This window comes from Trachurus trachurus (assembly GCF_905171665.1).
Source record: "Trachurus trachurus genome assembly, chromosome: 8".
Classification (NCBI taxonomy): Eukaryota; Metazoa; Chordata; class Actinopteri; order Carangiformes; family Carangidae; genus Trachurus; species Trachurus trachurus.
Genome location: NC_139905.1, coordinates 1,153,774 through 1,177,322, shown reverse-complemented (window position 1 = coordinate 1,177,322; position 23,549 = coordinate 1,153,774). Strand labels below are relative to the sequence as shown.

Sequence of the window (23,549 nt, the reverse complement as noted above, 5' to 3'; positions counted from 1 at the left end):
GAGGACTCTGAAACTTCTCCCAGCCCTTAGTCCACATGAGGGGGAGGAGATAATGAGTAGATGATTTCAATTTTGGGTGAACTATCCCTTTAATTAGAGAATCAGAAGCAGAGAGAGGAACTTGATCCTGGACTGGAACATGTGATGAGTTATTATTATTATTTAGATATTCAGATGTTTTTATTGTGAAGTAAAACAAGATGCATCGGCCAATCAGAATGAGCGTGTTGACTCGCCTGTCTGTGACCCGTCATTATATTTTATGAATGAAACACTGAACCTGTGTCAGATGTTTAGATTTGGTATTTATAGATGAAACATGTAAATGTCAAAAATAAAACGTTGTGTTGAAATGTCTGGATTTATAAACATTATGGAGGCTGTTGCAAAGTTATGAAATACTGAATAAAAACCAGAAGTTTGATGTGAAACGTTGTCAGTTTATCTTCGACAAGTCAAAACTATTGAAATAAATCCTGACTCTGAGTAGAGGTAGGATGCAGATTCTCTTTCCCACCAAGCAGCAGCAGCAGCTCCAGACTGGACTCATTTAAACTGATCTCAGTCAGTGGTTGGAACAAAAACCTGCAGCCAAGCGGCCCTTCAGGGAACAGCTGGGACTTAACTGGTTTAAACAGTCACTGCACATGTTAATGAGTCACTGTGTTCACCTCTGAGGGAGAAGAATCAAGACTTAAAGCAGAAGTAAGGTGAATGTTTGTGAGGTGGGGACTTGGACTCGGGACTTGAGACTTGACTTGGACTCCCAAGTCCAAGTTTTGATGACTTAAGACTTGCTTGATCAAATCAAAAAAAGACTTGGACTCGCTTGGGACTTGATGCCAAAGACTTGAGACTCTACTTGGACTTGAGAGCAAAGACTTGAGACTCTACTTGGACTTGATGCCAAAGACTTGAGACTCTACTTGGACTTGAGAGCAAAGACTTGAGACTCTACTTGGACTTGATGCCAAAGACTTGAGACTCTACTTGGACTTGAGAGCAAAGACTTGAGACTCTACTTGGACTTGAGAGCAAAGACTTGAGACTCTACTCGAGACTTGAGAGCAAAGACTTGAGACTCTACTTGGACTTGATGCCAAAGACTTGAGACTCTACTTGGACTAGATGTCAAAGACTTGAGACTCTACTTGGACTTGATGCCAAAGACTTGAGACTCTACTTGGACTTGAGAGCAAAGACTTGAGACTCTACTTGGACTTGAGAGCAAAGACTTGAGACTCTACTTGGACTTGAGAGCAAAGACTTGAGACTCTACTTGGACTTGATGCCAAAGACTTGAGACTCTACTTGGACTTGATGCCAAAGACTTGAGACTCTACTTGGACTTAACCCTCTTGACTTGAATTCAAGGCAAGTCACATGCAGCAAGTACAAATATTAAAATATTTAAAAAAGTGTCACATCAATGTTATACTGTAGCAGCCAGCCAGAGATGTCTTAGGACTTGGTTGGGACTCGAAACAAAATCTTAGGACTTGGTTGGGACTCGAAAAAAAATCTTAGGACTTGGACTTGAGAGCAAAGACTTGAGACTCTACTTGGACTTGAGACTCTACTTGGGACTTGAGAGCAAAGACTTGAGAGCAAAGACTTGAGACTCTACTTGGACTTGAGACCAAAGACTTGAGACTCTACTTGGACTTGAGAGCAAAGACTTGAGACTCTACTTGGACTTGATGCTAAAGACTTGAGACTCTACTTGGACTTGATGCCAAAGACTTGAGACTCTACTTGGACTTGATGCCAAAGACTTGAGACTCTACTTGGACTTGATGTCAAAGACTTGAGACTCTACTTGGACTTGATGCCAAAGACTTGAGACTCTACTTGGACTTGATGCCAAAGACTTGAGACTCTACTTGGACTTGAGAGCAAAGACTTGAGACTCTACTTGGACTTGATGCCAAAGACTTGAGACTCTACTTGGACTTGAGAGCAAAGACTTGAGACTCTACTTGGACTTGATGCCAAAGACTTGAGACTCTACTTGGACTTGAGACTCTACTTAACCCTCTTGACTTGAATTCAAGTCAAGTCACATGCAGCAAGCACAAATATAAAAATATTTTAAAAAGTGTCACATCAATGTTATACTGTAGCAGCCAGCCAGAGATGTCTTATGATTTGGCTGGGACTCGAGACAAAATCTTAGGACTTGGTTGGGACTCGAAACAAAATCTTAGGACTTGGACTTGACTTGGGACTTGAGAGCAAAGACTTGAGACTCTACTTGGGACTTGAGGCTCTACTTGGACTTGAGAGCAAAGACTTGAGACTCTACTTGGGACTTGAGAGCAAAGACTTGAGGCTCTACTTGGACTTGAGAGCAAAGACTTGAGGCTCTACTTGGACTTGAGAGCAAAGACTTGAGACTCTACTTGGGACTTGAGAGCAAAGACTTGAGGCTCTACTTGGACTTGAGAGCAAAGACTTGAGACTCTACTTGGACTTGAGAGCAAAGACTTGAGACTCTACTTGGACTTGCAACATAGGGACTTTCTCCCACCTCTGCCAGTTGGTTTCGTTTCATCGATGCTGTTGTGCTGTTTCACAGTTGTCGGGTTCTCGTGGATCAAAACAACGTGTTGATATAAAAACGTGGATTTTAAACTTTCAGTCAGTTTAACTCGGTTGTATCAGAGTCACCGTAGCGACCTGTGACCCCGGGGGATTGCAGCCGTGACCTCTGACCTCTGACCACCACCAGCTGAGTAAACAGGAAGTGAATGATGATGCTGAACAGACGTCACGACAGTTATAATCATTCAAGTTCATATTTTATTTAACATAAATCATATTGCAGTCAATGTGAACAGCTGGGGTTTCAATATACACAATAGAATCATAACATTTTAAGCCCCGCCCCCTCTTTTAACCCCGCCCACAATAGCCCTCCCACTCCAACCCCAGAGCAAAAACAAAACCCCTCCCCCTTCCCCTGTAAACCCCTCCCACCCTCCTCCACTCCTCTAAACAAACACACTGAACCCCCCCCCCCCCCCCCACCCCCACCCCCACCACGCAACAGCTCCGCCCACATGAAACATAGCTCCGCCCCCAACGATGCGCGTTGTGTGTAGTAGATGTAGTGGACACAAACTCCAAACCCATCGACTCTGCTGACGTCGATAATGTGACCAGCCAACCAGGTTTCACCGTGGCTCAACAGCTGGGCTGGGCCCCTCTGTCGCCATGGAGACCGTGATGTCACCACCTTCAACGCGAAAATCGTTAAGGCTCGTCCGCTCTCTAAACTCCTCTCATGCACACACTGACTCAAGCTCCGCCCTCAGTGGTGACATCATCACACCTCAAAAGACAAAGACAAGTCAAAACCAGCCGTGTCTTCTTTCTTTAAAACCACAAGCTCCTCCCACTCAGACAAAAGGGATAGTTCAACATTTTTGTCAAATTGGCCCCATTGCCATATAATCCCTATAGTCATAGCAGTAGGTTCGTCGTCGTTACGTTTCGTCGAACGGCGGAGCAGAGCCGTGAGCTGCTCAGAGCTACGCTACAGAGGAGGCTCATTATGGGATTTCTTTGTTTGTTTCCCTCATCAAACTCATCAAATACACAATCCAACAACTCCACAACGCTCTGGTGGACAAGTTGTGAGCTGCACATTCACCACGCTATGAGATAATAACACAACGTTACCACACAGAGTTGTTTTAGAGGGAAATACAGAGACTGTTGATGAAAAACTGTCCCTGAAGGCAACGTGCATCAGTGGTTTTGCATGAATTTCCCTCTAAAACAACTCTGTGTGGTAACGTTGTGTTATTATCTCATAGCGTGGTGAATGTGCAGCTCACAACTTGTCCACCAGAGCGTTGTGGAGTTGTTGGATTGTGTATTTGATGAGTTTGATGAGGGAAACCAAGAAATCCCATAATGAGCCTCTGTAGCGTAGCTCTGAGCAGCTCGCGGCTCTGCTCCGCCGTTCTAAAAACAGCTTGCACCGACAATTAAAGGTAACGGACCTACTGCTATGACTATAGGGATTATGGTGATGGGCCAATTTGACAAAATGTTGAACTATCCCTTTAAGGCGTGCCCCCACATGACGTGACCACGCCCCCTTGTGGCGTTTGGTGGACTTGAGGCTGCTGGCGGCTGATTGGTTTGGAGTTTGCGTGCAGAAGTAAAATGGCGGCGAGAGAGAGGGCGAGGAGGAGGGGGCGTGTCCTTCTGACCACCTGTGTGATGTCAGGTGTCGACGTCTCTCACACACACACACACACACTCACACACACACTCACACACTCATGCACGCACGCACACATGCACGCAAACATGCACGCACACACACAACCAAAGAAAGAATCGTGTGGGTCTCATCATCATCATCTTAATCATCATCATCATCATCGTCGTCGTCGTGGCGTTCACTGAATCATTGACTCACCTGAGCAACATTCACTGAACACACACACCTGCCCCCCCCCCCCACCCCCACCATCTTCATCATCATCATCATCATCATCCTCCTCCTCGACCGCCGCTCGCTGTCTGTCGGCGTCGGCGTCTTTTCAAGTCCTCTGTGTTGTTGTGGTTGTTTCGGCGTTCCCCCCCCCTCCCCCCCACCCCCCTGTGGCGTGTAAACGGTTGAATGCTGCGTCTTGGAAGTAAAACAGAGAAGGGAGGGAGGGGGGGTGAGGGGGGAGGAGGAGGAGGGGGGGTTTATTCTTCTTTTTCTTCTTTAGTTTTCAAACAGAAAAGCGTCTTGTTGTTGTGGCGAGCTGCTTCCTGCTGCAGCCGAGGAGGAGGAGGGAGGGAGGAGGGGGGAGTAGAGGGGAGGGGGGGGGGGGGGAGGAAGAGGGGGGGGGGGGGGAGGGGGAGGGTGAGGAGGGGAGTGGAGGATCATGGGACGCCGCCGAGTTATTTGAGACACCTCTCGAAGTAGGTGGCGCCGACGTAGCCGCCCCTCAGCGAGCGGTGGACGTTCTGCTCAAACAGCCGCCGGTTCGTCTGCAGAACCTCCGCCGCCTCCTTGTTCAACGGGTCCTCGGGGTTCGGCTCCTAGTGGGGGGGGGCGTAATGATAATGATTGATTAATTAATGATTGATGAGGATATGTACAGGCAACGGCGTATTTTAGATACACAAGCCCAATGTGCTGAAACGTAAATTTTTCTGGTGTTCTAACGATGTTAAAATGAGTCTCTTCAGAGCTTACTGTACCCCCCTCTATAGGACCAATCTCCTTGTTGTTTACATTCTACTTCCTGGTAGAAAACCAGCTGTAATGTGAATGAGATCAATAGTAACGAACGAGAGTTTAGCTATATATCATATTTTTCACGCCCTATCTCCGTTTAGACAAATCTGAAATGATTGAAGAAACATTACTATTTCTGTGTGTGTGTGTTTTGTGTTGCTATGTGTTGTATTTATTCAGTTTGGGGGAATCACAGTGTCTAGAAAGCATCAGTGGCTCAGCTGACAGGGACAGCTAACGGTAGCTAAGCTAACGGCGGTAGCTAAGCTAACGGCAGCAGCTAAGCTAACGGTAGCTAAGCTAACGGCGGTAGCTAAGCTAACAGCAGGACGTCAGCTGTTAAAACCCTCCCGTTGTGGGACACCACATGAAACTACTCCAGTTAGCTCAGTCATGTTGGAACTCAGATATCCGCTGGAGAAAATATTTTTCATGGAGCGTTTATTGAGTCACTGAGTTATTAAAGTTAAACAGGTAGCTAACCGTTAGCCCGGCTAATCTATGATAACCATGACTAATTACAAAAATGTGCACACATAAATAGTAATGTTTGTCCAATCATTGGTTTTATAAACTTTACAAACATCAGATTAGTCTAAACGGTGATATAGTGACATGAAAAATTAGATAAATATAGTGAAACTCTCGTCCGTCACTATTGTTCTCATGCTGGTTTTCTACCAGGAAGTAGTTGTAAACAACAAGGAGATTCGTACTATAGGGACGTCACAATTATAGATTTCGGTAACACTTTACTTGAATGGGTATTCATAAGATTGACATAAAAGTAGTAGATAGATAGTGGAGAGAGACTCACTAGAAATAGATACTGTAGACCGTAGATGATGGAGTTTATTGTCAGCACAGGCTTCCAGTCCTCTCTGTGGACACACAACACACAACACATGTCACTAGGGATGGGTACTTTTCACATTTGAATCGATACGGTACCGATACTCGGTACCTGGGAATCGGTACCGGTACTCAGCGGTACTTGTTTTCAGTACTTGTTGTGCGTATGTGTGGTAATTAAAGTTATTTTGTCTATAAAAAATAGTCAAAATTCAAAATTTTTAAAATGTATTTCTCAACAACATCACAACTCCTCAGCCTTTAAGAGTATTTTATGTTTTAGGGATGGTGAATGATTTTTTTAATAATCAAATAGTCATTGAATGAAAAAAAAAGAAATGAATAATAGGTCATTAGACTATCTTGTCTGAAAGTATGTATGTTCCCTTACATTACTGTGGCAGAAGGAGAAACATGGACAGATCAGAAAGTTCTGTGTGAAACTCTGTAAATAAAAAAGAAAAGAAACTGAGGAGCAGCACAAACTGCACGGTGCCGACTGTGATGAGAAGCTACCGGAGAATATTCACGTGAGAGGAGAGGAGACTTCGTCCGTGGCGAGGACTTAATTGAACGGACCGAGGCGGTACCGGTACCGATCCTCCTAACAGTGAACAGTCCGTTTCATTTTTAAATGACAAGACAGCTGTTTTTCAGTTGGTGATTTAAAACGAAGGCGAGCGGTAGCGCTCCTCATTTCAAATGACGGACGAGAGCGAGCGAGTGAGAGAGCGGAGAGAGAGAGAGAGTGTGTGAGACGAGTGTGTGCATATGAGCATGGGTTAAAGCAAAAAAAATATTTTGACTGAACATTTCTTTGCAAACACCCCCCCCCCCCCACTCAGCGTTTCTTTGTCCGGTGCATTATTGTCGTCATTTTTGCCTTGTATTTTAAACCTGATGATGGAACTTTATTCTAAAAGTGTTGTTTCTTTGATTCTTCAATAAATGATTCTGCATAAACCTGAAGATGCAACTGCCTGCAAACTCCGAAGTGGTCAAAAAGGTGAGTCACCAAACCCCTGTAGGGGGGCCAGGGGGCATCCCCCCCCAGAAAAAATTATGATTTTAACACATAAATGAAGCATTCTGGTGAACTCTGAGAAGAACATGAAGGGAACATTTGTTTCAGATAAAAAAAAACATATAGCTACTGACTGAGGCCGGTGCATATTCTCATTTGTCCAGGTCATAGTATTTCAAAGGAGGTTAAATCGAAGGCAACTGGACTTAGTTATTTGTCTAGGACAACTTTCCTAGACAAATAACTAAGTCCAGTTGCCTTCGATTTAACCTCCTTTAAACTACTGACTGAGGTTCCTATCATTGTAAGGCAACAAGGCAACAATGGCTGGAGTGGATGAAACTTAAACTGAACTCAGAACTGGTCTAGTGGAGCAAAAACAAATCTCATATTTTAAATCTAGGGGTCTGGACCAGCCATTCAAGGACCCGTTTCCTCTGCTGTTTGTCCGTGCAGCGGTGCACCGCGGACATGCACGGTAAAAAAAAAAAAAAAAAAAACACGAAACCGAATGCGCGCCACCACGTCCACTCGGACCGCGGCCACTCGGACACAACAGGTCCGCTCGTGCCGGTGTCAACAGCGGCAGGAGACCCAGCGCTACTACGTACCGGTATAGACCGGTATAGACCGGTATCTGCCTCCAGCGAGTGACTTCACGTCACCGGGCTCACACGTGCAGGCAGGCCAGGGTTGTGCAAAATATCCCCCACACTCTTACTTTTTTCCTTCACTGATTAGCGAGAGAAATGACCAACCGGGAGCCGCCCTCCACCCTCCCCTCCTGTGTTCGCGCCGGTACCAAAAAAAGTACAGAATTCGGTCGGTACCCATCCCTACACGTCACTGCCTCTCTCCTTTCAAAATAAAACACACAAGCGGTACTTCCCAGGGACACTAAACAGTAGCCATGTTTCCATCAGCGTGTTTAGATGCATGTAGATGTATTAAGATGGAAACATTGTAATTAGAACTAAAATCCCCTGATTCGCTGGCGAGAGCCGGGTTTGGTTCATTCCAAAGGGATGGAAACAGTTATGTTGGAATTAAATGTGTCGTGTAATGTGTTATCCGCTGCATATCAGACCGTCCAGACGGGGGGGGGGGGGGGCTTATCAATAAACAACGTGTACCAACCTGAACCAACGCCAGGATGAAACATTGTTTCAGTTCAGTTCAGGTCCGGTTTGTGTTCACAAAGACGAGAATCAAACGATCCAACATCTGTAAACAAAGCTCACGTGGCCACAACGCTCTTCTGTGATTGGTCAGTCTGTTTAGACAGCTGCCGTACGTCATGGAGCGTCTTGGTGCTGATCTGCAGCGCTACACGCAGACTGCACGTATGAACGCCTCGTAGAGCAGCGGGCAATAAATAATGTGTTGCATTTCACCGAAGACGCTACTATACGCAATCTGACGGTCGTAACGACACACGGTTGCTAACGTTACCGCTGCCCAAACCTGAGATGAGGTGTAACACGGTGCTTCTTGTTTTTGGTGCGGATGTGGTTCACACTATGGATGTGATCATGTACATGTGTAAACGTTTAATAAAAATCCCTAAACGATATATGCAATTTTTTATACATATATATTTTTATACACTGACCAAATATAAGACGGTATTTTTTCCGTCAAAAACAGTCTGAAAAAGATCTAGGGTCTAGGGTCTAGATGTGTATGTATGTACCTATGCAAATCAGCGTTCAGCATTGCGATCAACGGGGGGGGGTTATCGGAGTTTCGCTTTTACCGCGCACTGCTGTCATGCATGCGCGCTTCTGTGTGTGTGTGTGTGTTAATGCCAATAACGACGAAAGAGCGCTATGCGGTGATATTGCGTTGGTTGAGCCCATGCTCATGTGTCAGAATAACAACAGGTCCAGGAGGGGGGAGGGGGGTAGCGGACCGGACCAAACCTGCCGTGTACACGTTTAAATGGAAAGCATTGCACCGTTTACACGTGTCAACACACTGTCCAGTCACTTGCAAAAAACTTTATTATAAAAGAGACGACGTTTCGAAGGGGGGGGGGGGCTCACCATTAACAAATAAGTACATTACAATATATTGGAAGTCAATTTCCAGTAGTTCAACCCCAACCAAGTATTGAGCGCATATAGATGGACATAGTTTTCAGAAGGTCAACATTTCTATATTAAAAATGCTTAAAAAAAAAAAATTCCTTTGTAATATTTTCATTTTGGAGATACTGAATTTTAGGTCTTCACTGAATGTTAGTCATAATTATTACTATTAAAATAAACTGAATAAATAAAGACATGGGATGTTTCATTCAGTGTGTAATGGACATATACTATATAATGTGTTAGTTTAGTGCATAAAGTGAATCGGTCATGAAAAAAGCGAGTTGCGCTTTTCGGCGCGCTGTTTGCATCCCTGCTGAAAACACTGAGGCGGGAAACGTGCAGTGCAGTAACAGAATCTTGATTCATATTTGATCAACGCTGCCTTGTTTGATAGTTTGAACGGAGTTTCAGGGGGCGGCCACGTTGCGTTGGACGGACGTCATTTACATAAAGTACAGGTCCAGTCTACTTTACGCAAATTCACATACGGCGACCGATCCGTCGACTCGACGTGCCGTATCCATCCTGCACTGCGCGGCCGTGTCTCCCGATTATCATATTTTGGTAATCGAAGCTTCGACGGCCAGCGGGGTGCGCGATGGCGCGGGGGGAGGGGGGGGGGATGCGCGTTCGTAGTGTAAATAATGAAAGTGATGGCAAACAAACACTGCATATCTCCAAAATCAGGCAGGTTTCCAGGATGCCAAGTCGCCTGCTCATTGTAATGTAACAACTGCCGATGAGAACCGGTGTCAAAAAGGAAGGAAAAAAAAACAATCGATCACGGACTTCATGATCGATTTTCCATGGCAACGAACGAAGCTTCGAAGCTTCAATTTTTTTGGGTCAGCCACAGCTCATATACAATTAGCTTCTCCTTCATCTTGGTCTGAGTGTAAACAACCGTACAGAGAAGTGACGTCGTCGGCTTGAACTCGTCGCTGATTGGATGTCACGGCGCGATGCCGCCTGAAAAGTTCAATATTTTAAACTTTATTCGCGTCGCTCCAGACGTGTGAACGCCCCTTAACGCTGTGCGTCCTCAGTGTGAGATGTTGAACTGTCCCTTTAACGCTGTGCGTCCTCAGTGTGAGATGTTGAACTGTCCCTTTAACGCTGTGCGTCCTCAGTGTGAGATGTTGAACTGTCCCTTTAACTCACCTCAGGATGTTTAGGCAGACGTTTCCCTCCAGGTCGATGTTGGGGTGGTACACCATGGTCTCACACTTCACCTTGGGGGGGTCGTGGGGGTATCCCTGTCCTACCTACACACACACACACACACACACACACACACCGCTGTCACTCTGTCTCCTCCTCAGTCTCCATGACGACCACCACAGGAAGTGACAGGAGAGTCTCACCTTAAAGCTGAAGACAAACTTCCCTCCTTTGTAAAAACCCTGCAGACACACAAACACAACCGTTACACAACCAACACACACATCAGTTTCCTTTTGCTTCCAGAGGCTCCACACTCTGTTGTTCTCATCTTCATTAGTTAAATTATCTACATCCCTCAGTACTTTTAAGTTAAAGGGATAGTATCATTTTTTTTAAAGTGGGGTTGTATGATCTACAAATAGCCCCTAAGTACCCAAATTTCCGGACTTCCACTGCAAAAAACTCAAAATCTTACCAAGAATATTTGTCTTATTCTAGTCAAAACAAATCTCAATCTACTTAAAATAAGACTCATCACATTAAAAGCAGCTTGTTTTTAGACACTTTTTACTTCTTTCAAGCAGATTTTCACTTGAAATAAGTAGAAAAATCTGATAGTGGAGCAAGTTTTTCTTTCTTATTACAAACACAAAAAACTTACTTTCACTGGCAGATTTTTCTACTTATTTCAAGTGAAAATTTGTTTGAAACAAGTGCAAATTATCTAAAAACAAGTTAATTTTTAGGTGATGAGTCTTATTTTAAGTGGAAAGAGATTAGTTTTGACTAGAAATTTTGACAAGAAATAAGGCAAATATTCTTGGAAAGATTTTGAGTTTTTGCAGTGTCTCAGTAAAAAAAATCAAATAATTTGTGACATTTGAGCCAATAGATGTGTTTCATGTTATAAATCCTGCAATTAATCACTTGTTTTCATTATTCTGAATTTGTATGCCATTATGTAACCAAATAATTTCCAGGAGATTGTAGCTAGGTAGCCTACAATAGCGCATATCTTTCCATACAATAGTTTCCATTTTCCATACTTTTCAAGACCTGGCAATGTATAAAATCAAATTCCATATTATTCCATACTTTCCATACTTGCGTAGGAACCCTGATAATAGCCCTGCCCAGAGATTTACAACACATAATGATCGCAGTGTTGTGAACAGACCCAAAGAAACGGCCTATTTTCACGGCCTAAAAGAGGTTTTACCTGAAAAAAAATACACAGTTCCATTGTTCGCTATAATATAATTTTTTCCAGCCCTTCAAAGTGCAGGAAAAACACAGTTTTTATTTGGACCTAACCAACTCATGTATCCCTCCGCCCAGGGTTAGCGCCCGCCGATCAGCAGTTGGTTAGGTCCATATAAAAATAGGCCGTTTCTTTGGGTCTGTTCACAACAATGTATGTTGTAAATCTCTGGGCAGGGCTATTATGGGCTGGCGTTGCTAACGGGAGGAGTGCAGAGAGTCTTCTACTGCAATTAAAGTACTTAGGGGCTATTTGGAGATCATACAACCCCACTTTTAAAAAGTTATACTATCCCTTTAAGACTGAAACCTGTTAAATCAAGGTTCTTAATAGTTTCTTTTCCAGTATATTTGTCATTGGATCATTATCTCTTTACATGCTCATACACTCACTCAGTTAAATACAATTATTTTATATTCATACACACCCATGTTTTTATTTCTGACTTATTTGAGTGTTGCTATAAAATGGCACTTGTATTGCTTTCTTTTTTGTTGTTATTTGTTGTTGCTTTCTCCTATTGTTGTTGTTGATTTATCTTCTGAATGTATATTTCTTGGGGAGGAGCTTTTTATACAATAAGCCCATAAAGGGTCTTTTAACCTCTCCTGCACTTAATATTCTTGTTTCATTTCTGTTTTTTGTCTTTTATTATGGTGCAAATAAATAAATACAAAAAATAAAAACAACCAAAAACACACACACACACACACATCTTCAGTTAGATTCCTGGGAGTTCTTGTTGATGAGAACTTTAAATGGAAAGATCAAATTGATTGGGTCAACACAATAATTCATAAATCTGTTGGCATTATTAGACGGATTAGACATTTGGTTCAAACTAATTGTCTTCTCACTCTCTATTATAATAATTTACCCAGATCTTTCATACATATGAATATACATAACATTTTGGTTTGTCAGAAACATTTTTGATGTCAGATTCATACAGCCCCTCCACTCCTTTGTTTCAGAAACTTCATATTCTTAACATTTATAATATAAACATTTATCAGACATGTCTTCTTACTTATAAGGTCTTAAAGGAGGAAAGCAGCATTCCTGCTCATCTCAAAGACTATTTCACTACAAACTACTTATTCACCCCGTCGAGCGTCAGATCTGCAGCCTCTTAAACGTGTTACAACCAATACGGTACAGGGGTGTTATACTATGGGATGGATACATATTCCCACTTAGCAATACAAATTTTATAAAGGACGTCTGAAACACCTTTAATTTCTGTTTTGTAAATGGAACTGCTCTGGCATAAGTAATGGATGTTCTGACATGACACTTATTTTATCTCCTTCAAATTATTTCTTGTTTGTTCATTAGTCTTTCTTTCTTCATTTTTAAATTGCACTTTTTATTGTTATTCATATATTTCGATCATTATTCTTTTCGTGTAATTTCCTTGTAAATTTTCATTTATTTCTATCATCTATATATTTCTGATTGCTCATTTGTATATTTTATTTTCCTTAGTATGATATTATATTTTATTGTTAACAATAGGTTAACAATAGGCCTCTTCCTGCACTTTAAATTGTTAAATTGTGACTTTTACTTGTGTCATTTTTAACTGTGCAAATAAATAAAATCTAAATAAAACACCCAGCTGCTGGTTGGCCCGGCCCCCTGTGTGTGTGTGTGTGTGTGTGTGTGTGTGTGTGTGTGTGTGTGTGTGTGTGTGTGTGTGTGTGTGTGTGTGTGTGTGTGTGTGTGTGTGTGTGTGTGTGTGTGTGTGTGTGTGTGTGTCACCTCGTCAGGTGAGATGATGAGTCTGAAGTTGAGCAGGTCATCGTCGTCGGGGAAGTTGATCTCACACGTCTTTGGCAGGTTTAACTCATTGATGTCTGAAACACACAGCAGCTCTCAGGTTATTGATCCATTATTGATTATTACATGGATAAAAGCAAAAAAATATCTTGTGACTGACATTTTTTTTCTGGCTAAATCATATTCCCCCGTTCATCTTTACGCTACGCCGCCCTTTCAGAGCGACCAAACTCCTGTAGGGCTGCATATACCTGAAGATGCTACTGTAGCCTGCAAACTCAGAAGTGGTGAAAAAGGTGAGTCACCAAACCCCTGTAGGGGGGTCTGGGGGGTCTGGGAGCCCCCCCCCCCCCCCAGAAAAAAAATGGTGATTTTAACACATAAATGAAGCATTGTGGTGAACTCTGAGGAGAACATGAAGGGAACATTTGTTTCAGATAAAAAGCACATTGAGTAACTAACTACTGACTGAGGTTCCTATCGTTGTAAGGCAACAAGGCCAGAACGGCTGGAGAGAATGAAACTTAAAGTGAACTCAGAACCGGTCTAGTGGGGAGCAAAAACAAATCTCATATTTTAAATCTAGGGGTCTGGACCAGCCATTCAAGTGCCCGTTTCTTCTGCTTTGGGGGGGGCATGCCCGTGTAGCGGTGCACCGCGAACATGCACGAAAAAACAAACAAACAAACCGAATGTGCACCACGATGTCCGCTCGGACCAACGGGTCGGCTCGTGCCGACAGCGGCAGGAGCATGGACATATAAAGAATATATTTATATGTCTATGGGCAGGAGACCCAACGCTCCTATCTCTGCCTCCAGCGAGTGACTGAGTCACGTCGCCGGGCTCATACTAACAGGCAGGCCAGGGTTGCCAGATAGTGCAGAAAATATCCCCCACAATCTTACTGTTTTTCCTTCACTGATTAATGGGAGAAATTACCGACCGGGAGCCGACCCCCACCCCTCCCCTAATTTTTCCCATTGACGGAAATCCGTTGTGGCGACGGAGAACTTTAACCCCTGTTATTGGTTAATGACATCACTGAACGACGTCATGACAACTGGTCGACTAGACAACTAAACCTTCTTCATGTGGAGCAGCGTTAGTGAAACAATCCCCTGGTTTCTGACTGATTACTCTGAATGTCAGCTCTATTGATCCGTCGTCGACCGGTCAAGTGATCGGTTCTTTTAGATCTTCGTTTCCAGCAGCTCACTGATTGGATGAGACGGCCGACCAATCAGACGTCTGCTTCCTGCAGCTGGCTCTCTGTCACATCAACACTAGTCTCGCCACCAGACCCTCCTCCAGAGAAGAAGAAGTCTGGCTGCTCCAACTATGAAAAAACGCTCCGGCCGTTTGGAATTCTTTCAACCAGTCACAATCGTTGCGGTCGGCGCCATAGCCAAAATATTGCCGGTTGGAAACTGGATTTGGGACGACGGTGTAACGACGGTCGGCAACCGCTGACGGATATTTATTCTTCTGTTCAGTTCAAGACACGCATGTAAAACAGATCCATGGTTCGATTCCTGTTGTTGATTGTTGATGCAGTGTTTCCTCTACATTCATTTAGGAGTGGCGGCCCGCCATTCCTAAATCCTAGCCGCCGCTCCTTCAAATTTCTTTTTTAAGATTTTTTTTTTTTTTTTTTTTAAATACACCACCGCTGCATGTCTCCATCTTCACAGCAGAGTCCTGCACTGGGTCAGATATTGTCGAGTAAGGTAAGCTACAGATAACTATCTTGCTCGGTGTCTACTCTTAGCACCTCGATGACGGACCACAGCGTGTTTTAACTCAGGTGACAGAATAACAACAGTCTCAGTACAGATCAGTGGTCGCTGTTGCCGGTGTGTTTTTAAAATTAGCGGGTTTGATTCTCCTGTCGGACGTCGCGCTCGAGTGCTAGTGGAAAAGCAAAAAAAAAAACTGAGTGTCTCAGTCCGCTGGGCTTATAAATAATCAACACTGATGATCATTCAGGACATCTGCGCCGTAACGTGCGGGGCCCCATGTCACGGGTGTCGCGCGTCGGAGGGCGGGGGGGACGGTGGCGACGACGACACAGCAGAACGATCCTGTGTAGGCGCTGCCCATGGTTACTTAACCAAAAGTCTCTTGAAGTAGCCTATCAAACACAGACAACTATGGAGGAAGTTTTAATAGGTGGTTAGATACAGAAGTCATCATGACGTGAACCGTAGCCTATGTTGCGGTAAAAAAAAGGGGGGGAAAAGATGTTGATTCGGTGGAAAGGGGGGGGGGGGGGGGGGGGGCTCCTTAAAAAAATCCTAGAGGAAGCACTGTGATGTTTCCCGTTGCCGGGTGACGGACTGTGAAAGCTGCAGCACGGAGGCAGGACTTCCACCGGGTGGCTCGTTCCGACCAATCAGAGGCTGATCGCAGCAACACACGTCCGTCAGGCCAGACTACTGAGACACTGGAACAATCTCACAGTGGTTCTGATTATTGACTATTGGCGCTTTTCCACTACACGGTCACGGCTCGGCTCGGTAAAGGTGCTTTTCCACTACAGCTGAGTTCTTCTAGTTCCTCCTCAGCGGGGGCGGCACGGAGGCGATCGCGGGGCTGCATCTTTTTTCGATCCGCTCGTCAGCTCCAAACTCACTGGTCTGCTCCTCGTTAACAGACCACGGTGGTTTTACACACAGCAACATTTAACTCAGGTGAAGGAATAACAACAGTCTGATACAGACTGTGGAAAAAGCGCCATATGTGTTGTGTGTCAGTCTGTGTTGTGTAATGTTTACGGTGTAACGTCGTGGCCCAGAGCCCAAGACAAGTTTCCCTACAGGACAATAAAGTACAATACAATCTAGAACTGCAACAATTAATTGATCGATCGCACAATAATCGATTTATTAAATAAATTGTCAACTATTCTGATAATCTAATAACCAGTTTGAGTCGTTTTTTAAAGAAAAAAAGCTCCAGATTCTCTGATTTCAGCTTCTTCAATGTGAATATTTCTGGTTTCTTTGTTCCTTTATGACAATAAACTGAGTCTCTCTTTGGTTTGTGGACAAAACAAGACGTTTGAGGACGATGTCATCTGGTGGTTTGAGAAACACTGGTCGACTAATCGTTTAAATAATGGACAGGTTAATGGATGATGAACGTAATCGTTAGTTGGTTGCAACTCTACAAACATCCAGTTCCACAGTGGATTCAGATTCAGATCACTAACAACACCACAGTCCTGGTCCTGGTCCTGGTCTCTAGTCCTGGTCCTGGTCCTGGTCCTGGTTCTAGTTCTAGTCCTGGTCTCTAGTCCTGGTCCTGGTCCTGGTCCTGGTCTCTAGTCCTGGTCCTTCAGTCCTCAGGTGTCCTCTACCTGCCTGCTCTGCTCTGACGTCATGTCTGTGTACAGGTGTGTGGTGTCTTGTCATCAGGTGTGTTTGATGACGTCTCAGACTCGCTGCCGGTGACGTCACAGCCCGTCTCACCTGTGCAGGTGGACGGACAGAACCACTGACACAGCAGGCTAGCAGCTGGTTAGCAGCAGGCTAGCAGCTGGTTAGCCTGGGAGCTGCTAACTAACTAACTAACTAACTGATGGTGGTAGTGATGATAATAACAACCAGTTAGCAGCTCCGTCATGTGATGTGGCTCCTCTGTTGTTTGTCGTTAGCCCTGGTGCTGCTAACGGCGTTAGCCTCTCGCTTTCTGCCTGTTGTTTTCCAACGTAGCCGCGGCTAGCAGCAGTTAGCCGCAGCTAGCTCCTCCGGGCTAACGTTAGCGCGCTAGCTGCTAGCTGTTAGCTGTTAGCCGCAGCAGCAGCAGCAGCGAGTTATAAACACACGCTTTTCCTCTGTGTACCTATGTATGGCGGCGGAGGGAGGGGAGGTGGGGGGGGCAGCCGGGGGTTTATAGGGACCCCCGGTCCGCTGGGTCGGTACCGAGCCTACCTTTCTGTATCCGCAGCTGGGCCGCGCTGGCTTTCTTCCCCCCGGCCCCGGTTCGGTTTCCTCCAGCAGATTCCTCGTCTTTCTTCTGCTGCTTCAGGGAAAAGAGCTTAATCATCTTCAGTCGGTGGGTCACAGGATCGCTCCGGTGCTGTCTGCGGGCTGGCTGGGGTGTGTGTGTGTCTGTGTGTGTGTCTGTGAGTGTGTGTGTGTCTGCCCTGGAGGGGGTGGGGGGTTTCAGGAGGCTCGGTTCGGTCTAACGGCACCGAGCTGCGGATGAAGCCGGTGCGTCGCTGCTGATCAACACTGAGGAGCTGCTAGCTGCCGAGCTAGCCTAGCTGTTAGCTACAGGAGGGGAGGGGGAGGGCTGTCGGTGACTGAGTGATGATAGAGCTGAAATAACACACATAAACACAGAAAATACTAATGTATTTATATTATATTATATAAATAAAAAAGTGGTAAAAAAAAAAAAAAAAAAAGTTTAAAAAAAATTCTAGAAAAAATTGGTAAGATTTCTCAAAAAAATGTAACTTTTCTAAAAAATCTAAAAAACTCTAAACTGGTAAAAAATTCTCAAAAAGTTTTAATAGGCAGATAAAGAATGGGAGGAAGTAGCTACATACAGTAGACCAGTGGTCCTCTAACTTTTTTACATCACGGACCCATTGGACAACATTTTGAAGCAAACACCAGAAATACACAAATATTTGTTCTGAGACAATGTACGTTCAAAAATTCAAAGTTAAAAAAACGTTCAAACATTTCTAGAACAAAGTGTTCAAAAAAAAAATGCTGTAAAATTTGTTTTGTTATATTCTAGAAAAAAGTGGTAAGATTTTTTTAAATTAAAGCAGATATCAGCTTCACGGCCGTTTCGGCTAATGCTGCGTTCAAGGCAGGCTTTTGAAACCGTAAGTTACAGCTTCAAGTCACAACTACGACTTGGTAGCGTTCCAGGTAACCCGTAGCTCGTGTTTTTACCATCCTGTTGTCTGTGAAAGTTCCCTATAACGGCCACTCGTAACTTCCGACCCGTGAACTCGTACCAGATCGAACTGGTATGACTTCACAGGAAGGAAAAACACAAAGTACGAGTTTCTTTGAACGCACCATGAGTTAGCAGCCCCCGCCCTCGTCAGGCATCAATTGGTCCTCGTGCTACGTCACCACATTCACGCGCATCCCTTGGCTGCACACACAGCCCTTCATGCCGTTCTCTCTCCTCATTGGATAACACTTGTATCCCACAAGGAAAATTTTCTCCTCGGGTTACAGCAGAGCAGAGTGACGGAGAGACTCGTGTTTAGGCTGAAATACTTCATGTAAGTGATTGCTGACGGAAAATAGGACTATTTAGGACTTATATTAACAAAAACATTCCACTGATATCTGCTTTAATTCTCTAGAAAAATTCTCAAAAAAGTGGTAAATAAGAAAAAAAAAAACTTTCTAAAATTTCTCAAAAAGTTTTAAAGAATTTCTAGGAAAAGTGGTAAAATTAAAAAATAATAAAAAGATTTTTTTTTTTAAGAGGTAAAAATTTCTCAAAAAAAAAAAAAGTTTTAAAACTCTAAACCTGAAAGTGATGATAAAAAAAAAAGTTGATTTAAGCAACGGAAACGTAAATAGCTATACACAAACCATACATATAAATAAAAAAGCACATATGAGACAGCATTTACTTTAGAAAAGGTCAAGTAGAGCCTGTTAGCTACAGGGGGAGGCCGGGGGAGGGGGAGGGCTGTCGGGGAGGGAGTGATAGAGCTGAAATAACACACTACACAAAATACAAATATATTTATATAATTATTTATTTCAGACACTAGTTCATATGACAATTAAGGAAATTAAAAGGCGGATAAAGAATGGGAGGAAGTAGCTACATACAGTAGACCATCCATCCATCCATCCATCCATCCATTGTCCGCCGCATTATCCGAGTCCGGGTCGCGGGGGCAGCAGTCGGAGCAGGGATCCCCAGACTTCCCTCTCCCCGGACACTTCCTCCAGCTCTTCCGGGGGCACCCCAAGGCGTTCCCAGGCCAGCCGAGTGACGTAGTCACCCCAGCGTGTCCTGGGTCTTCCTCGGGGCCTCCTCCCGGTGGGACATGCCCGGAACACCTCACGAGGGAGGCGTCCAGGGGGCATCCTATACAGGTGCCCGAGCCACCTCAGCTGACTCCTCTCGATGTGGAGGAGCAGCGGCTCTACTCCGAGCTCCTCCCGGGTGACAGAGCTCCTCACCCTATCTCTAAGGGAGCGCCCCGCCACCCTGGTGACAGAGCTCCTCACCCTATCTCTGAGGGAGCGCCCCGCCACCCTGCGGAGGAAACTCATTTCGGCCGCTTGTATCCGGGATCCTGTCCTTTCGGTCATGACCCAGAGTTCATGACCATAGGTGAGGGTGGGAACGTAGATCGACCGGTAAATCGAGAGCTTTGCCTTTCGGCTCAGCTCCTTCTTCACCACGACGGACCGATACAATGACCGCATTACTGCGGCCGCCGCACCGATCCGCCTGTCAATCTCGCGCTCCGTTCTCCCCTCACTCGTGAACAAGACCCCGAGATACTTAAACTCCTCCACCTGAGGCAGGAACTCTCCCCCGACCTGGAGGGTGCAAGCCACCTTTTTCCGGTCGAGAACCATGGCCTCGGACTTAGAGGTGCTGATTCTCATCCCAGCTGCTTCACACTCGGCTGCAAACCGCCCCAGTGCATGCTGAAGGTCCTGGCTCGAGGGAGCCAACAAGACCACATCATCCGCAAAAAGCAGAGATGAGATCAAGTGGCTGCCGAACCGTACCCCCTCCGGCACTTGGCTGCGCCTAGAAATTCTGTCCATAAAGATAATGAACAGAACCGGTGACAAAGGGCAGCCCTGCCGGAGTCCAACACGCACCGGGAACAGGTCTGACTTACTGCCGGCAATGCGAACCAAGCTCCTGCTCCGGTCATACAGGGACCGTACAGCCCTCAGCAGAGGGCCTCCGATCCCATACTCTCGGTACAGTAGACCAGTGGTTCACTAACTTTTTTACATCAAGGACCCCCATTAGACAAAATTTTGAAGCAAACACTACTTTTTTAGTCAATGCACATTCAAAAAATTTGAGGTTTAAAAAACGTTCAAACATTTCTAGAACAAAATGGTAAAAAAAAAATGTTCAAAAAAAAATTCGAGAAAAAGTGGTAGGCTACATTTTCTCAAAAAATAAAAGTTTTTAAAAACTTTGAAGAAATTGGTAAAATTTCTTAAAAAGTTTTAAAGAAGTTCTAGAAAAAGTGGTAAAATTGAAATAAATAAATAAAAGGATTTTTTTTAAAAAGAGGTAAACATTTCTCAAAAAAAAAAGTTTTAAAACTGGTAAAATCTAAAGAAAAGGTTGGGGACCTCCTTGAACCTTCTCAAGGAGAAAGTGATGATAAAGGGGGAGGCCGGGGGAGGGGGAGGAGAGGGGGAGGGCTGTCAGTGACTGAGTGATAGAGCTGAAATAACACACAACACTTAAACACATAAAATACAAATATATTTATATAATTCTTTATTTCAGACACATAGTTCATATGACAATTAAGGAAATTAAAAGACAGATAAAGAATGGGAGGAGGTAGCTACATACAGTAGACCAGTGGTTCTCTAACTTCTTTACATCAAGGACCCAAAACTGACACAAATTAGACGACGGACCCCCATTGGACAACATTTTGAAGCAAACACCAGAAATACACAAATATTTGTTCTGAGACTGAAGAACATTACTTTTTTAGTCAATGCACGTTCAAAAAATTCTGGAAAAAAGTGGTAAAAAAAAATAAAAACCCACCAGAAAAAAAGGTAAAATGTAAAGAAATCGTTGGGGACCTCCTTGAACCTTCTCAAGGAGAAAGTGATGATAACAAAGTTGACATAAACAACAGAAGCCATACATATATAAATAAAAAAGCACATGTGAGACAGCATTTACTTTAGAAAAGGTCAAGTGTTTGAGATAAACTCACAATTAACAGTTTGTAGTGAAAGGAAGGAAGGAAGGAACATCACCACCACCATCAACAAGGATTCAGTACAGTTATAATGGGCCAAATTCATTTCCTCATTTTTTTTTTAGTTCCTTAAATGTTTTCAACACTTTTGTTTCATTTTACTGGGTTAAAATGTACACCAATAAAAACAAAACCGTAGAAACTACAAGTCCCAGAAGGCCTTTCTTTCTTTCTATCCGCACTCCACGACGCAGCGTGACGTAAGCGCGTAGAGGCGGGATCGGGATGCGCATGTTCTCGTTCGCTGCCCATATTTTATTTATTACATTTATTTATTTACCCACTCCCTCTCTTCCTCTCTCTCTTTCCGAGGTAAAAAAAGAAAGAAAAACGGAGCGCGGTGCGTGTGGTCACCTGTGTGATGTAATCAGTAACAGAGAGGACTGCCCCTTTATGCCGTTCTCTCTCCTCATTGGATAAAGGTTGTAGGATACAAGGAAAGTTTTCTCCTGGGCTCAGAGCAGAGCAGAGTGACTGACAGACCCGTGTTTCAGACCAAACACTCTATAGAAGTGATTGCTGTCGGAAGATACAACTATTTAAGACTTAGATTAACACAAACATTCACCTTACTTCTGCTTTAAAATGTACATCAATAAAAACCAAACCGTAGAACTGAGATCAGCTCCAACTGTCAGCACTTTTAAATCCAGGTTAAAAACATTTCTCTTTTCACGTACTTATAGCTGAGCTAAAGGAACTTAAAACTTTATCTATTTCATTTTATTTTACTTTTATTTGCTCTTGCTTTTATCTCTTTTTTTTGTGTTTTGTTTGTTTTTATTCTGTTTTATGCTTCTTTTTTTATGTTTTGTCTTTATGTAAAGCATGTTGAGTTGCCTTGGTATGAAATGCGCTGTATAAATAAAGATGCCTTGCCTAGAAACTACAAGTCCCAGAAGGCCTTTCTTTCGACGCAGCGTGACGTAAGCGCGTACAGGCGGGATGCGCATGTTTTCGTTCGCTGCCCATATTTTATTTATTACATTTATTTATATATATTTACCCACTCCCTCTCCCTCTCTCTCTTCCTCCGAGGTAAAAAAAAAAAAAGGAAAAAAGAAAAACGGAGCGCGGTGCGTGTGGTCACCTGTGTGATGTAATCAGTGCGGGAGGGGGGAGAAGGAGGGGTGAGGAGGGTGTGTAGAGAGGGGGGTTAATGTGTCACAGGAGACCAGCTGACTCACAACACCGAGCAGCAGCAGCAGCAGCAGCAGCAGCAGCAACAATAGAGCCGGAGAACAATAGCAGCTACAACTCAGTCAGTCATTATAATATGAGCGGCCCTAGTTCCTGCGGAGGGTTATTATTATTATACTAATAAAACCACTGCTGCTGCTACAGTAACAGAGCCGTTTGTAGGTGTTTTGCATGGTGTTTTGACCCCCCCACACCTCCACCTCCACCACCACCACCAACACACTCAGTCACTCCTCCCTCCCCCCTCCTCCTCCTCCTCCTCCCGGGAAGAGGAGCAGAGGAACACGTTGTAACGCGCTGAGGAGGGAGAGAGAGGTAGAGTCACACTGGAGAGACAGACAGAGAGAGAGAGAGAGAGGAGTGAATGGGCACGACTCACTGCGCCCTTCACTTATCGATATCGATCAGTTTGGGTAATCGAGACATTAAAGCCACAGCAGTTAGCCTCGTTAGCTGTAGCTATCTATTATAGCTTTAGCCCCCGGGAGCTAACGCAACCAAACCACCACCACCACCAAGAGGCTACAGCGATGGGACGCGTGTGAAGCAGTCCGCAGCTAACAGCAACAAACCTGGAGCTAACGAAGCTAACAGCACCAAACCTGGAGCTAACAGAGCTAACGGAGCTAACAGCAGAAACAGTCCGAAGCTAACGGAGCTAACAGCAACAAACCTGGAGCTAACGAAGCTAACAGCAACAGCAGTCCGCAGCTAACAGCACCAAACCTGGAGCTAACAACAGCAACAGTCCGGAGCTAACGGAGCTAACGGAGCTAACAGCAGCAACAGTCCGGAGCTAACTGAGCTAACAGCATCAAACCTGGAGCTAACGGAGCTAACAGCAGCAACAACAGTAGCAGTCCGGAGCTAACGGAGCTAACAGCAGCAACAGTCCGGAGCTAACGGAGCTAACAGCAGCACCAAGCCCGGGGCTAACGGAGCTA

General features: G+C 44.4%; 1 protein-coding gene across 1 annotated transcript; it reads right to left on the bottom strand.

Annotated features, from left to right (window-relative positions):
• Positions 1 to 3,978: 3,978 nt before the first annotated feature.
• Positions 3,979 to 17,695, bottom strand: ube2m (ubiquitin conjugating enzyme E2 M). The gene is made up of 6 exons (XM_083976829.1): positions 17,360 to 17,695; positions 13,407 to 13,501; positions 10,582 to 10,620; positions 10,379 to 10,482; positions 6,066 to 6,129; positions 3,979 to 5,049 (listed from the first exon to the last, which is right to left on the bottom strand). The coding sequence occupies exons 1-6, from the start codon at positions 17,472 to 17,474 to the stop codon at positions 4,909 to 4,911; spliced, it is 558 nt and encodes a 185-aa protein (XP_083832955.1). The 5' UTR covers positions 17,475 to 17,695; the 3' UTR covers positions 3,979 to 4,908.
• Positions 17,696 to 23,549: the final 5,854 nt, after the last annotated feature.